This window comes from Cherax quadricarinatus, chromosome 4 (genome assembly GCF_038502225.1).
Source record: "Cherax quadricarinatus isolate ZL_2023a chromosome 4, ASM3850222v1, whole genome shotgun sequence".
Taxonomy (NCBI): Eukaryota; Metazoa; Arthropoda; class Malacostraca; order Decapoda; family Parastacidae; genus Cherax; species Cherax quadricarinatus.
In genome coordinates, this window is record NC_091295.1 from 70,045,187 (window position 1) to 70,061,597 (window position 16,411).

Consider the following 16,411-nt stretch of genomic DNA (forward strand, 5'->3'; position numbering starts at 1 on the left):
GACCCAAGACCAGTGTTACACTGCTGGAGCCAGTTACACTGCTGGAGCCAAGACGAGTGTCTCACTGCTGGAGCCAAGACGAGTGTTACACTGCTGGAGCCAAGACGAGTGTTACACTGCTGGAGCCAAGACGACTGTTACACTGCTGTAGCCAAGACGAGTGTCACACTGCTGGAGCCAAGACGAGTGTTACACTGCTGGATCCAAGACGAGTGTTACACTGCTGGAGTCGAGACGAGTGTTACACTGCTGGATCCAAGACTAGTGTCACACTGCTGGAGTCGAGACGAGTGTTACACTGCTGGAGCCAAGACGAGTGTTACACTGCTGGATCCAAGACTAGTGTCACACTGCTGGAGCCAAGACAAGTGTCACACTGCTGGAGTCGAGACGAGTGTTACACTGCTGGAGCAAAGACGAGTGTGACACTGCAGGAGCCAAGGCAAGTGTCACACTGCTGGAGCCAAGACGAGTGTGACACTACTGGAGCCAAGACGAGTGTTACACTGTTGGAGCCAAGACGAGTGTTACACTGTTGGAGCCAAGACGAGAGTTACACTGCTGGAGCCAAGACGAGAGTTACACTGCTGGAGCCAAGACGAGTGTTACACTGTTGGAGCCAAGACGAGAGTTACACTGCTGGAGCCAAGACGAGTGTTACACTGCTGGAGCCAAGACGAGAGACACACTGTTGGAGCCAAGACGAGTGTCACATTGCTGGAGCCAAGACGAGTGTTACACTGATGGAGCCAGTTACACTGCTGGAGCCAAGACGAGTGTTATACTGCTGGAGCCAAGACGAGTGTCACACTGTTGGAGCCAAGACGAGTGTCACACTGTTGGAGCCAAGACGAGTGTTACACTGCTGGAGCCAAGACGAGTGTTACACTGCTGGAGCCAAGACGAGTGTTACACTGCTGGAGCCAAGACGAGTGCTACACTGTTGGAGCCAAGACGAGTGTCACACTGCAGGAGCCAAGACGAATGACACACTGCTGGAGCCAAGACGATTGTCACACTGCTGGAGCCAAGACGAGTGTCACACTGCAGGAGCCAAGACGAATGACACACTGCTGGAGCCAAGATGAGTGTCACACTGCTGGAGCCAAGACGAGTGTTACACTGCAGGAGCCAAGACGAGTGTCACACTGCAGGAGCCAAGACGAATGACACACTGCTGGAGCCAAGACGAGTGTCACACTGCTGGAGCCAATACAAGTGTCACACTGCTGGAGCCAAGACGAGTGTCACACTGCTGGAGCCAGGACGAGTGTCACACTGCTGGAGCCAAGACAAGTGTCACACTGCTGGAGCCAAGACGATTGTCACACTGCTGGAGCCAAGACGAGTGTCACACTGCTGGAGCCAAGACGAGTGTCACACTGCTGGAGCCAAGACGAGTGTTACACTGCTGGAGCCAAGACAAGTGTCACACTGCTGGAGCCAAGACCAGTGTTACACTGCTGGAGCCAGTTACACTGCTGGATCCAAGACGATTGTCACACTGCTGGAGCCAAGACGAGTGTCACACTGCTGGAGCCAAGACGAGAGTCACACTGCTGGAGCCAAGACGAGTGTCACACTGCTGGAGCCAAGACAAGTGTCACACTGCTGGAGCCAAGACCAGTGTTACACTGCTGGAGCCAGTTACACTGCTGGAGCCAAGACGAGTGTCTCACTGCTGGAGCCAAGACGAGTGTTACACTGCTGGAGCCAAGACGAGTGTTACACTGCTGGAGCCAAGACGAGTGTTACACTGCTGGAGCCAAGACGAGTGTCACACTGCTGGAGTCAAGACGAGTGTCACACTGCTGGAGTCGAGACGAGTGTTACACTGCTGGAGCCGAGACGAGTGTTACACTGCTGGAGCCAAAACGAGTGTTACACTGCTGGAGCCAAGACGAGTGTTACACTGCTGGAGCCAAGACAAGTGTCACACTGCTGGAGCCAAGACGAGTGTCACACTGCTGCAGCCAAGACGAGTGTCACACTGCTGGAGCAAAGACGAGTGTCACACTGCTGGAGCCAAGGCAAGTGTCACACTGCTGGAGCCAAGACGAGTGTGACACTACTGGAGCCAAGACGAGTGTCACACTGCTGGAGCCAAGACGAGTGTCACACCGCTGGAGCCAAGACTAGTGTTACACTGCTGGAGCCAGTTACACTGTTGGAGCCAAGACGAGTTTCACACTGCTGGAGCCAAGACGAGTGTTACACTGCTGGAGCCAAGACGAGTGTCACACTGCTGGAGCCAAGACGAGTGTTACAATGCTGGAGCCAAGACGAGTGTTACACTGCTGGAGCCAAGACGAGTGTCACACTGCTGGAGCCAAGACGAGTGTTACACTGCTGGAGCCAAGACGAGTGTTACACTGCTGGAGTCAAGACGAGTGTTACACTGCTGGAGCCAAGACGAGTGTTACACCACTGGAGCCAAGACGAGTGTTACACTGCTGGAGCCAAGACGAGTGTCACACTGCTGGAGCCAAGACGAGTGTCACACTGCTGGAGCCAAGACAAGTGTCACACTGCTGGAGCCAAGACAAGTGTCACACTGCTGGAGCCAAGACAAGTGTCACACTGCTGGAGCAAAGACGAGTGTTACATTGCTGGAGCCAAGACGAGTGTCACACTGCTGGAGCCAAGACAAGTGTTACACTGCTGGAGCCAAGTGTTACACCGCTGGAGCCAAGTCGAGTGTTACACTGCTGGAGCCAAGACGAGTGTCACACTGCTGGAGCCAAGACGAGTGTCACACTGCTGGAGCCAAGACGAGTGTCACACTGCTGGAGCCAAGACGAGTGTTACACTGCTGGAGCCAAGACGAGTGTTACACTGCTGGAGCCAAGACGAGTGTTACACTGCTGGAGCCAAGACGAGTGTCACACTGCTGGAGCCAAGACGAGTGTCACACTGCTGGAGCCAAGACGAGTGTCACACTGCTGGAGCCAAGACGAGTGTCACACTGCTGGAGCCAAGACGAGTGTCACACTGCTGGAGCCAAGACGAGTGTCACACTGCTGGAGCCAAGACGAGTGTCACACTGCTGGAGCCAAGACGAGTGTCACACTGCTGGAGCCAAGACGAGTGTCACACTGCTGGAGCCAAGACGAGTGTCACACTGCTGGAGCCAAGACGAGTGTCACACTGCTGGAGCCAAGACGAGTGTCACACTGCTGGAGCCAAGACGAGTGTCACACTGCTGGAGCCAAGACGAGTGTCACACTGCTGGAGCCAAGACGAGTGTCACACTGCTGGAGCCAAGACGAGTGTCACACTGCTGGAGCCAAGACGAGTGTCACACTGCTGGAGCCAAGACGAGTGTCACACTGCTGGAGCCAAGACGAGTGTCACACTGCTGGAGCCAAGACGAGTGTCACACTGCTGGAGCCAAGACGAGTGTCACACTGCTGGAGCCAAGACGAGTGTCACACTGCTGGAGCCAAGACGAGTGTCACACTGCTGGAGCCAAGACGAGTGTCACACTGCTGGAGCCAAGACGAGTGTCACACTGCTGGAGCCAAGACGAGTGTCACACTGCTGGAGCCAAGACGAGTGTCACACTGCTGGAGCCAAGACGAGTGTCACACTGCTGGAGCCAAGACGAGTGTCACACTGCTGGAGCCAAGACGAGTGTCACACTGCTGGAGCCAAGACGAGTGTCACACTGCTGGAGCCAAGACGAGTGTCACACTGCTGGAGCCAAGACGAGTGTCACACTGCTGGAGCCAAGACGAGTGTCACACTGCTGGAGCCAAGACGAGTGTCACACTGCTGGAGCCAAGACGAGTGTCACACTGCTGGAGCCAAGACGAGTGTCACACTGCTGGAGCCAAGACGAGTGTCACACTGCTGGAGCCAAGACGAGTGTCACACTGCTGGAGCCAAGACGAGTGTCACACTGCTGGAGCCAAGACGAGTGTCACACTGCTGGAGCCAAGACGAGTGTCACACTGCTGGAGCCAAGACGAGTGTCACACTGCTGGAGCCAAGACGAGTGTCACACTGCTGGAGCCAAGACGAGTGTCACACTGCTGGAGCCAAGACGAGTGTCACACTGCTGGAGCCAAGACGAGTGTCACACTGCTGGAGCCAAGACGAGTGTCACACTGCTGGAGCCAAGACGAGTGTCACACTGCTGGAGCCAAGACGAGTGTCACACTGCTGGAGCCAAGACGAGTGTCACACTGCTGGAGCCAAGACGAGTGTCACACTGCTGGAGCCAAGACTAGTGTCACACTGCTGGAGCCAAGACGAGTGTCACACTGCTGGAGCCAAGACTAGTGTCACACTGCTGGAGCCAAGACGAGTGTCACACTGCTGGAGCCAAGACGAGTGTCACACTGCTGGAGCCAAGACGAGTGTCACACTGCTGGAGCCAAGACGAGTGTCACACTGCTGGAGCCAAGACGAGTGTCACACTGCTGGAGCCAAGACGAGTGTCACACTGCTGGAGCCAAGACGAGTGTCACACTGCTGGAGCCAAGACTAGTGTCACACTGCTGGAGCCAAGACTAGTGTCACACTGCTGGAGCCAAGACGAGTGTCACACTGCTGGAGCCAAGACTAGTGTCACACTGCTGGAGCCAAGACGAGTGTCACACTGCTGGAGCCAAGACGAGTGTCACACTGCTGGAGCCAAGACGAGTGTCACACTGCTGGAGCCAAGACGAGTGTCACACTGCTGGAGCCAAGACGAGTGTCACACTGCTGGAGCCAAGACGAGTGTCACACTGCTGGAGCCAAGACGAGTGTCACACTGCTGGAGCCAAGACGAGTGTCACACTGCTGGAGCCAAGACGAGTGTCACACTGCTGGAGCCAAGACGAGTGTCACACTGCTGGAGCCAAGACTAGTGTCTGCTAGAGCCAAGACGAGTGTCACACTGCTGGAGCCAAGACGAGTGTCACACTGCTAGAGCCAAGACGAGTGTGCTGGAGCCAAGACACACTGCTGGAGCCAAGACTAGTGTCACACTGCTGGAGCCAAGACGAGTGTCACACTGCTGGAGCCAAGACGAGTGTCACACTGCTGGAGCCAAGACTAGTGTCACACTGCTGGAGCCAAGACGAGTGTCACACTGCTGGAGCCAAGACGAGTGTCACACTGCTGGAGCCAAGACGAGTGTCACACTGCTGGAGCCAAGACTAGTGTCACACTGCTGGAGCCAAGACTAATTTTGCGTGATAACAACTGTAAACTATTATATTAAGAGACCCAAGCACAGCTCTGCTCTTGTAACTTTAAATATGTAATCAAGGAATCTGTTATCCCCGCCCTCCCTCCCTCCCTCCCTCCCTCCCTCCCTCTCTCTCTCTCTCTCTCTCTCTCTCTCTCTCTCTCTCTCTCTACCTAGTCATTTTTTTTCAGAGAATGCCTTTAACTTTTGAAATAAAAAAAATCTTTACTCTGATGTTATCCTCAGAAGGCAAAAGTAAAATTTGATTCTTACCGCAGGAAATGAGTGAGGAACTGGTCCCACCAGAAGGAGCGCTTCAGCTGCAGGGGAGAGGCGAGACCCAGGTTGTGGTTGTGGTCGTGGTTGACGCCTACATCATGTTTGTGTCCAACCCAGTGTTTGTGATCCTCGGGCAAAGAAATCCTCTGACTGGCTCGCCCTCCAACCTGTGCTGTTTGAGCCCGTGTAACCACTAACGTCCTCTGGCCGCCACCATCTACACTAGTAGCAACACAAGACGAGCTCACGTTTCTACACTCTGCCACAACATGGCCACATTTGCTTTCTGATCTCTTAGCAGCATTGTTAATATCGTTTGTACATGACTCATAACAACTATTGTGTTTGCAACTGGCGGTGATGCAGACACACATTCCCGCCATATGTTTCACGTCATTCTTATTTTCCCAAAGTTTTTCCTTGACAACACTATTTATTTGCATATCATCTGAGAGTTTAAGGTTTTCACTGATACTTCCATAAGTGTTTGCGGAGTTTGGTGAGGTAGAAGGATTCTGGGAGGGGGCAGGAGTGGGTGGCCCGAGTGTAGTCGGCATGGTGTGTGTCAACGCGTCCACCGACAGAGTGACGACCCGTGCTACACTGCTGGTCCGGCCCCACACACACTGTTCGTCACTGCTGCAACAGGAAGCGGCTTCCGCCTCATTTACTGCTGGATTTCCAGTGCGACGGGAGGTAGCAGAGAGCAGTGCATCTGTGGAGCGTGGAGGCTGCAGCTGTTGGCACATGCGGCTGCTGAGCGAGGTCACTCTACTGAGAACACTTGCCCTCAAAGACGGGGCGCTGCCCGTGTCACCAGAAACACAATGCTGATGACTTGTAGAGGCAGGCCACCCATCATGTGGGTGGTCATGGGCCACGCTCACCTGGGTTAGGTCATCTGGAACCACGCGATGACTCTGGTAACAAGTGTGAGGGGTCACAGACGTAGCCGCAGACTTGAAGGAAGGTTGATGAGTGTGTTGAGTGGCTGGGGCGCCCAGTACCCAGTTGCTGTCATCTATATGATGAGTCCTGCTGCAGCGGCCGCCCATCCCACCCAGTGTGGGCGGGACCCACACGGGCGCCGCCTTCTGGGTTCTACTAGACCTTTGTTAGCCCGCTGGAGGCTCGCCCACGCACCCGCCATCACCGCCACCCGCAGGCTGCCACACCATCACACCTCTCACCTGCTTGTTGCCACCGTCTCTTACCTACCACCTAAAATGAATACATCACACGATGTAATTAATCAGTGCCAGCCTGGGCTCACCAGTGCCAGCCTGGCCTCACCAGTGCCAGCCTGGGCTCACCAGTGCTAGCCTGGGCGCACCAGTGCCAGCCTGGGGCTCACCAGTGCCAGCCTGGGCTCACCAGTGCCAGCCTGGGCTCACCAGTGCCAGCCTGGGTGCACCAGTGCCAGTCTGGGCTCACCAGTGCTAGCCTGGGTGCACCAGTGCCAGCCTGGGCTCACCAGTGCTAGCCTGGGCGCACCAGTGCCAGCCAGGGCGCACCAGTGCCAGCCTGGGCGCACTAGTGCTAGCCTGGGTGCACCAGTGCTAGCCTGGGTGCACCAGTGCCAGCCTGGGTGCACCAGTGCTAGCCTGGGCGCACCAGTGCTAGCCTGGGCGCACCAGTGCCAGCCTGGGCTCACCAGTGCCAGCTTGGGCTCACCAGTGCCAGCCTGGGTGCACCAGTGCCAGTCTGGGCTCACCAGTGCTAGCCTGGGCGCACCAGTGCTAGCCTGGGCGCACCAGTGCCAGCCTGGGGCTCGCCAGTGCCAGCCTGGGCTCACCAGTGCCAGCTTGGGCTCACCAGTGCCAGCCTGGGTGCACCAGTGCCAGTCTGGGCTCACCAGTGCTAGCCTGGGCGCACCAGTGCCAGCCTGGGCGCACCAGTGCCAGGCTATGTATCCCGTGTCTCCTCGTCTTACAACTTTACAATTATAAACAAGTTGATCAATCTTGTCAATGCACAGAATTACAACATTAATTTATCTTTCACACTGTTAAGTCAGATTAAAAAAACAATATTTCAAATTACATGAAAAAACTCTATTTTCTTGCAATATTTTCGCTTCGTTTTTTACAGGATTTCCAAGAAGTTTTAAGAAATGAAAAACAATCACGAAACAATAGACGAAGATTTTTCCTGATACACGGGTGCCACAGCAGCAGCTCTATAATATAGAGCAGAAGCTGAGGCACTTGTACCCAAACACTAACAACACCTCGCAAGGTGTCACGAGTGTAGGTAACCTATCACTGAGATGTTAACACCTCGCCCCTTGAAGTGTTGATATCGGTATTATATTTGTGATACAATGCCACCTTCTGGCAGAGCAACATCATGGAATACTGGTGCACACAATATCTTCTACAACGCCACTGCTAAATCTTCAGTTCACATTGTAGACCTGACATCCTTCCACCAGTGCTCCCCCCCACATGTCATGATGTCTTCAACTGCTGCATCTCACCACTTCTTCCATATCAAAGTCTCCGTCTTGTACTTGACTCACACACCCAGCCTGCAGCGCAGGCGAAATGTTTATTAATAAAAATAGCCAGGTATTGCACATGTCTTAGTCATCAACTTGTCAGTTGATGACTCAGATGAAAACAAAGGTACATGTGATAAAGGTAAGCATGCATGTATACCTGAACTAACAGGTTCTACTAAACAGACTGTGGTAAGGTAAAACACGTACACATACACCTGTCTAATCGATTGACAAGTGCCTTTGACAAAATGGTAACACACACACACACACACACACACACACACACACACACACACACACACACACACACACACGTGCATGTCACACAACAGTTACACTTATATCTGAGATGAGCAAGACAATATTGCTACGTCAAGACAACCTTGACAAGTACAGTGGCATACATATCGAAGTGATCACTGAAGCTAGAAGGTCGACTTCACGGGGCAATTTAGTGTACCTTGCTCCATTGTCTCGTTCCCGCGCTGAGTATAAGCATAAACCAGTCACAATATAATTTAGGAGAAAAAAGAAGGTTGAGTGTCTATTCGGTCATGCTGTAACTCACGATAGATAGTACAAGTAAAAAATAATAATAATATTTTCGTCCCCCTCCCAAAAAACTCAATGTGTGTCAAAGACTCAAAATAATCCAGTGTAAATAAACACTTAAAAAAGAGAATATACTTTTAGCATGCAGATCAATTTTCAGCTGCACCATACAAGTGGACGGTCAAGGCTACCATGACCGGTGTGGCTCACTGCATATTCATGATTACCACAGTAACTTGTCTCGGTATTAACATACAAATGTTCCAGCCTCCAAAACTCCTTATGCTGGATGATCCACACGGGTCTAACGCTTTATATGTATACAATAGTCTTCATATAGCAAGAGTATACATATCACATGATGATCAAGGTGATACTCTGAGGTACAGCCTAGTGCACACCATCATACACACTCATTTATGGGAAAATATACGCTTGTATAATGAAGGAGAAGCACGAAGCTCGGGTCAGCCTCCTTTATCCCACAAGAAAAAAAAAGTTCGTAGAAAATCACTTAAGAAGTGTATACACCTTCCCGAGAAGTCTGTAAAACTATTGTTGTGTGAACTCTTGTGGACACACAAAGGTACACACACACACACACACACACACACACACACACACACACACACACACACACACACACACACACACACACACACACACACTGCAGCAAATGCGAGACTGGCAAATTTAAGGATAGTTTTCATGCACATCAAGAAGATATTCACGACATTATACAAAGCATATATGAGGCCCATCATGGCTTGGAGTATGCAGCGCCGGTATGGAACCTTTATCTGGTTAAGAATGTAAAGAAGCTGGAAAAGTGCAAAGGTTTACAACGAAATTACTTCGAAAGCTCTGGAGTATGAACTATAAGGAAAGGCTAGATGAGCTAAACCGGACGACACTAAAGGACAGAAGGACCAGAGTTGATATGATTACGACGTACAAAATACTCAAGAGGAACTAACAGGGAAAATCTGTTTGAGATGGAGATCTCAGGTACACGAGGTCAAAGTTGGAAGTTAAAAGCGCAATAGCCACAGTGATGTTAGGAAATACTTCTTAAGCCTTTGAGTGATCAGGAATTGGTACGACCTAGACAGCAAAGTGGTACAGGTAGAATCCATACATAGCTTTAAGAATAGGTATGATAGGGCTTGCGCAGCCAGAAGTGAAACCAATAGTGGTCACAGAGAGGCGGGGACTGGAGCTGAGACTCAACCCCTGCAACCACAATTAGGCAAGTACATTTATTTCATTGTGTGTGTGTTTGCTAGTTATCATTTTGTCCTAGGCACATGTCGATTAGACCCTAGGCCTGTAGTATGTATGTATGTATGTATGTATGTATGTACTCACCTAGTTGTACTCACCCAGTGTTGAGGTTGCAGGGGTCGAGTCCTAGCTCCTGGCCCTGCCTCTTCACTGGTTGCTACTAGGTCACTGTGTGCTCACCTAGTTGAGGTTGCAGGGGTCGAGTCCAAGCTCCTGGCCCCGCCTCTTCACTGGTCGCTACTAGGTCACTCTCCCTGAACCATGAGCTTTATCGTACCTCTGCTTAAAGCTATGTATGGATCCTGCCTCCACTACATCGCTTCCCAAACTATTCCACTTCCTGACTACTCTGTGGCTGAAGAAATATTTCCTAACATCCCTGTGATTCATCTGTGTCTTCAGCTTCCAACTGTGTCCCCTTGTTGTTGTGTCCAGTCTCTGGAACATCCTGTCTTTGTCCACCTTGTCAATTCCTCTCAGTATTTTGTAAGTCGTTATTATGTCCCCCCTATCTCTCCTGTCCTCCAGTGTCGTCAGGTTGATTTCCCTTAACCTCTCCTCGTAGGACATACCTCTTAGCTCTGGAACTAGTCTTGTTGCAAACCTTTGCACTTTCTCTAGTTTCTTCACGTGCTTGGCTAGGTGTGGGTTCCAAACTGGTGCCGCATACTCCAATATGGGCCTAACGTACACGGTGTACAGGGTCCTGAACGATTCCTTATTAAGATGTCGGAATGCTGTTCTGAGGTTTGCTAGGCGCCCATATGCTGCAGCAGTTATTTGGTTGATGTGCGCTTCAGGAGATGTGCCTGGTGTTATACTCACCCCAAGATCTTTTTCCTTGAGTGAGGTTTGTGTGTGTGTGTGTGTGTGTGTGTGTGTGTGTGTGTGTGTGTGTGTGTGTGTGTGTGTGTGTGTGTGTACTCACCTAATTGTGGTTACAGGGGTCTAGACTCAGCTCCTGGCCCCACCTCTTCACTGAGTGCTACTAGGTCCTCTCTCCCTGCTCCATGAGCTTTATCATATTTCATCTTAAAGCTGTATGGTTCCTGCCTCCACTACCTCACTTGATAGGCTATTCCACTTCCTGACTACTCTATGACTGAAGAAATACTTCCAAACATCCCTTTGACTCATCTAGGTCTTCAACTTCCAATTGTGGCCCCTTGTTTCTGTGTCCCCTCTCTGGAACATCCTGTCTCTGTCCACCTTGTCTATTCCATGCAGTATTTTGCATGTTGTTACCATGTTTCCCCTAACCCTCCTGTCCTTCAGTGTCGTCAGGCCGATTTCCCTCAACCTTTCTTCGTAGGACATTCCCCTTAGCTCTGGAACTAACCTTGTCACAAACCTTTACACTTTCTCTAATTTCTTGAAGTGCTTGATCAAGTGTGGGTTCCAAACAGGTGCTGCATACTCCAATATGGGCCTGACGTACATGGTGTACAGTGTCTTGAATGATTCCTTACTAAGGTATCAGAACGCTATTCTCAGGTTTGCCAGGCGCCCATATGCTGCAGCATTTATCTGGTTGTGTGCTTCCGGAGACGTGCTCGGTATTATGCTCACCCCAAGATTTTTCTCCTTGAGGAAGGTTTGCAGTCTTCGGCCACCTAGCCTATACTCCGTCTGCGGTCTTCTTTACCCTTCCCCAATCTTCATGACTTGGCATTTGGCGGGGTTAAATTCGAGAAGCCAGTTGCTGGACCAGGTGTCCAGCCTATCCAGGTCTCTTTGGAGTCCTACCTGATCCTCATCTGATTTAATTCTCCTCATTAACTTCACATCATCTGCAAACAGGGACATTTCTGAGTCTAACCCTTCCATCATGCCATTCACATATACCAGAAATAGCACTGGTTCTAGGACCGACCCCTGAGGGACCCCGCTCGTCACAAATGCCCACTGTGATACCTCATCACGTACCATGACGCTTGTTGCCTCCCTGTCAGGTATTCTCTGATCCATTGCAGCACCCTTCCTGTTATATGCACCTGATCCTCTAGTTTCTGCACCAATCTCCTGTGAGGAACTGTGTTGAAAGCCTTCTTGCAGTCCAAGAAGATGCAATCAACCCACCCCTATCGCTCATGTCTTACTTCTGTTACTTTATCATAAAACTCCAGTAGGTCTGTGACACAGGATTTGCCTTCCATAAAACCATGCTGGTTGGCATTTATACTCTTGTTCCGTTCCAGGTGCTCCACCACTCTCCTCCTGATAATCTTCTCCATTAATTTGCATACTATGCACGTCAGTGACACTGGTCTATAGTTTAGTGCCTGTGTGTGTGAGTGTGTGTGTGTGTGCGTGTGTGTGTGTGTGTGTGTGTGTGTGTTTGTGTGTGTGTATCCGTGCATGCATGTGTCTCTTATCTTAATATGACTTCGTGATCCAGTGAGGATGTATCCTTCACAGCAGAGGTGAGGGTGTATGTTTCACAGCAGGGGTGAGGATGTATCCTTCACAGCAGGGGTGAGGATGTATCCTTCACAGCAGAGGTGAGGGTGTATGTTTCACAGCAGGGGTGAGGATGTATCCTTCACAGCAGGGGTGAGGATGTATCCTTCACAGCAGGGGTGAGGGTGTATGTTTCACAGCAGGGGTGAGGATGTATCCTTCACAGCAGGGGTGAGGATGTATCCTTCACAGCAGGGGTGAGGATGTATCCTTCACAGCAGGGGTGAGGATGTATCCTTCACAGCAGGGGTGAGGATGTATCCTTCACAGCAGGGGTGAGGATGTATCCTTCACAGCAGGGGTGAGGATGTATCCTTCACAGCAGAGGTGAGGGTGTATGTTTCACAGCAGGGGTGAGGATGTATCCTTCACAGCAGGGGTGAGGATGTATCCTTCACAGCAGGGGTGAGGATGTATCCTTCACAGCAGGGGTGAGGATGTATCCTTCACAGCAGGGGTGAGGATGTATCCTTCACAGCAAGGGTGAGGATGTATCCTTCACAGCAGGGGTGAGGATGTATCCTTCACAGCAGGGGTGAGGATGTATCCTTCACAGCAAGGGTGAGGATGTATCCTTCACAGCAGGGGTGAGGATGTAGCCTACACAGCAGGGGTGAGGATGTATCCTTCACAGCAGGGGTGAGGATGTATCCTTCACAGCAGGGGTGAGGATGTATCCTTCACAGCAGGGGTGAGGATGTATCCTTCACAGCAGGGGTGAGGATGTATCCTTCACAGCAGGGGTGAGGATGTATCCTTCACAGCAGGGGTGAGGATGTATCCTTCACAGCAGAGGTGAGGATGTATCCTTCACAGCAGGGGTGAGGATGTATCCTTCACAGCAGGGGTGAGGATGTATCCTTCACAGCAAGGGTGAGGATGTATCCTTCACAGCAGGGGTGAGGATGTATCCTTCACAGCAGGGGTGAGGATGTATCCTTCACAGCAGGGGTGAGGATGTATCCTTCACAGCAGGGGTGAGGATGTATCCTTCACATCAGGGGTGAGGATGTATCCTTCACAGCAAGGGTGAGGATGTATCCTTCACAGCAGGGGTGAGGATGTATCCTTCACAGCAGGGGTGAGGATGTATCCTTCACAGCAGGGGTGAGGATGTATCCTTCACAGCAGAGGTGAGGATGTATCCTTCACAGCAGGGGTGAGGATGTATCCTTCACAGCAGAGGTGAGGATGTATCCTTCACAGCAGGGGTGAGGATGTATCCTTCACAGCAGAGGTGAGGATGTATCCTTCACAGCAGGGGTGAGGATGTATCCTTCACAGCAGAGGTGAGGATGTATCCTTCACAGCAGGGGTGAGGATGTATCCTTCACAGCAGGGGTGAGGATGTATCCTTCACAGCAGGGGTGAGGATGTATCCTTCACAGCAGGGGTGAGGATGTATCCTTCACAGCAGGGGTGAGGATGTATCCTTCACAGCAGGGGCGAGGATGCATCCTTCACAGCAGGAGTAAAGGACGTATTAAGGTTGGTACAGCAGGAAGGACCTCCACAGGGGCGAGGATGCATCCTTCACAGCAGGAGTAAAGGACGTATTAAGGTTGGTACAGCAGGAAGGACCTTCACAGGGGTGAGGATGCATCCTTCACAGCAGGAGTAAAGGACGTATTAAGGTTGGTACAGCAGGAAGGACCTCCACAGGGGTGAGGATGCATCCTTCACAGCAGGAGTAAAGGACGTATTAAGGTTGGTACAGCAGGAAGGACCTTCACAGGGGTGAGGATGCATCCTTCACAGCAGGAGTAAAGGACGTATTAAGGTTGGTACAGCAGGAAGGACCTCCACAGGGGCGAGGATGCATCCTTCACAGCAGGAGTAAAGGACGTATTAAGGTTGGTACAGCAGGAAGGACCTTCACAGGGGTGAGGATGCATCCTTCACAGGAGTAAAGGACGTATTAAGGTTGGTACAGCAGGAAGGACCTCCACAGGGGTGAGGATGCATCCTTCACAGCAGGAGTAAAGGACGTATTAAGGTTGGTAGAGCAGGAAGGACCTCCACAGGGGTGAGGATGCATCCTTCACAGCAGGAGTAAAGGACGTATTAAGGTTGGTAGAGCAGGAAGGACCTCCACAGGGGTGAGGATGCATCCTTCACAGCAGGAGTAAAGGATGTATTAAGGTTGGTACAGCAGGAAGGACCTCCACAGGGGTGAGGATGCAACCTTCACAGCAGGAGTAAAGGACGTATTAAGGTTGGTACAGCAGGAAGGACCTTCACAGGGGCGAGGATGTATCCTTCACAGCAGGAGTAAAGGACGTATTAAGGTTGGTAGAGCAGGAAGGACCTCCACAGGGGTGAGGATGCATCCTTCACAGCAGGAGTAAAGGACATATTAAGGTTGGTACAGCAGGAAGGACCTCCACAGGGGTGAGGATGTATCCTTCACAGCAGGAGTAAAGGACGTATTAAGGTTGGTAGAGCAGGAAGGACCTTCACAGGGGCGAGGATGTATCCTTCACAGCAGGAGTAAAGGACGTATTAAGGTTGGTAGAGCAGGAAGGACCTCCACAGGGGTGAGGATGCATCCTTCACAGCAGGAGTAAAGGACATATTAAGGTTGGTACAGCAGGAAGGACCTCCACAGGGGTGAGGATGTATCCTTCACAGCAGGAGTAAAGGACGTATTAAGGTTGGTAGAGCAGGAAGGACCTCCACAGGGGTGAGGATGTATCCTTCACAGCAGGAGTAAAGGACGTATTAAGGTTGGTAGAGCAGGAAGGACCTTCACAGGGGCGAGGATGTATCCTTCACAGCAGGAGTAAAGGACGTATTAAGGTTGGTACAGCAGGAAGGACCTCCACAGGGGTGAGGATGTATCCTTCACAGCAGGAGTAAAGGACGTATTAAGGTTGGTAGAGCAGGAAGGACCTCCACAGGAATCATCTTAGTCACTCATATTCTCCAGTCACACTTCACAGCTAATAATTTTTCTTGTTTTTATAAAAATGTTGCAATTTTCTCAGTGTTGAGCACCCTCAACGAGAGGTGCCTTCAAGCTGTTAAAAGGCTCTTGATCCAAGCAATTAAGACCTATTCTCCTAATTCCTGAATCAAGCCTGTTCATTCCTCATTGCTCAGGCACTAAAGAATTTTACGGGTTCAGCTCATCCTCATAAATATAATAATAATAAATTGGAGGAAATCTGTTTAACGATAGGGATACGTTCTGAGAAATGCGTCGTTAAGCGATTTCGTTATTGTGTGAACGTCATAGTGTACTTACACAAACCTAGATGGTATAACCTACTACACACCTAGGCTATATGTTTTTTTTCTCCGCAGATTTGCTTGTAAGCAGATAATGCACCATGAACATTCCTATTATTGAAAACCTTTCGGTGTAGGGGTCCATGTTGTCAAAAATTTGAAGGAGCTTGAAGTCTGCCAAAGCTTCTGCTAAACCCTTCACTGAATTTTCTTCAGGGTTGTTCTTTTTCTTCTCCTGCAGGGGCCATGATGACCAAAAAAACAGGAGATTAAATCAAGCACAAGGGAAAATGGTGCTATCAAGAGACATGGTAAACACGAGATGTATGAGGCTGCTGCCGGTTTAACACGGCATACTGTTTCACAGTAAACTTTTTTATAAGTAGAAAGAGTACACCCTAGAATAACGATAAAAAGTACAGTATGGTAAGCACATAAACCAGTAACATAGTTGTTTATCATTATCAGTATCATGTACTATACATAATTGTATGTCCTATAGTTTTGTACGACTGGCAGCACTGTAGGTTTGTTTACACCACCGTCGTATATGCGGTCCGTCATTGACCGAAACATCGTTATGCGGCGCATGACTGTTTATTACAACAAAAATTGTGTTCATAGCACAAGCCAAACTGTCTTTAAAATATACCTTTGGTAAACGTTCTCAAGTGTATTACAGATACATCTGGGTATTTTAAAATTAATAAAATATATTAATTTCTTGAGGTTATGACTGACTTTTCTCCAAATTTCTACGCTGGGCAGGTTTAGCAAAACGATTGCTGATATATAAGTTAAGTTTCCATGTGGTTACAGACCACACAGGATATATACACGGTGAGATGTCTCAATGTATATACAGTGAGTTTAGTTTAGTTTCTATTTTAGGGATTAAAGTATTTTTGACTGGTGGAAAATAA

The 16,411-nt window shown here is 50.3% G+C and overlaps 1 protein-coding gene across 4 annotated transcripts in view; it reads right to left on the reverse strand.

Annotated features, from left to right (window-relative positions):
- LOC128684450 (NAD kinase) overlaps window positions 1-16,411 on the reverse strand; it is a 174,735-nt gene that overhangs the window by 85,135 nt on the left and 73,189 nt on the right. Inside the window, exon 1 of one of the 4 annotated variants that reach the window (XM_070097498.1) lies at window positions 5,453-6,844. The exons of 1 other annotated variant lie outside the window; for it this stretch is intronic. In XM_070097498.1, the coding sequence (XP_069953599.1) occupies window positions 5,453-6,513 (1,061 nt within the window). In that variant the 5' untranslated portion in view covers window positions 6,514-6,844. Of the gene's footprint in view, window positions 1-5,452; window positions 6,846-16,411 lie in introns of those variants that run through there. 2 more of the 4 variants (XM_070097493.1, XM_070097499.1) reach the window with 2 other exon arrangements.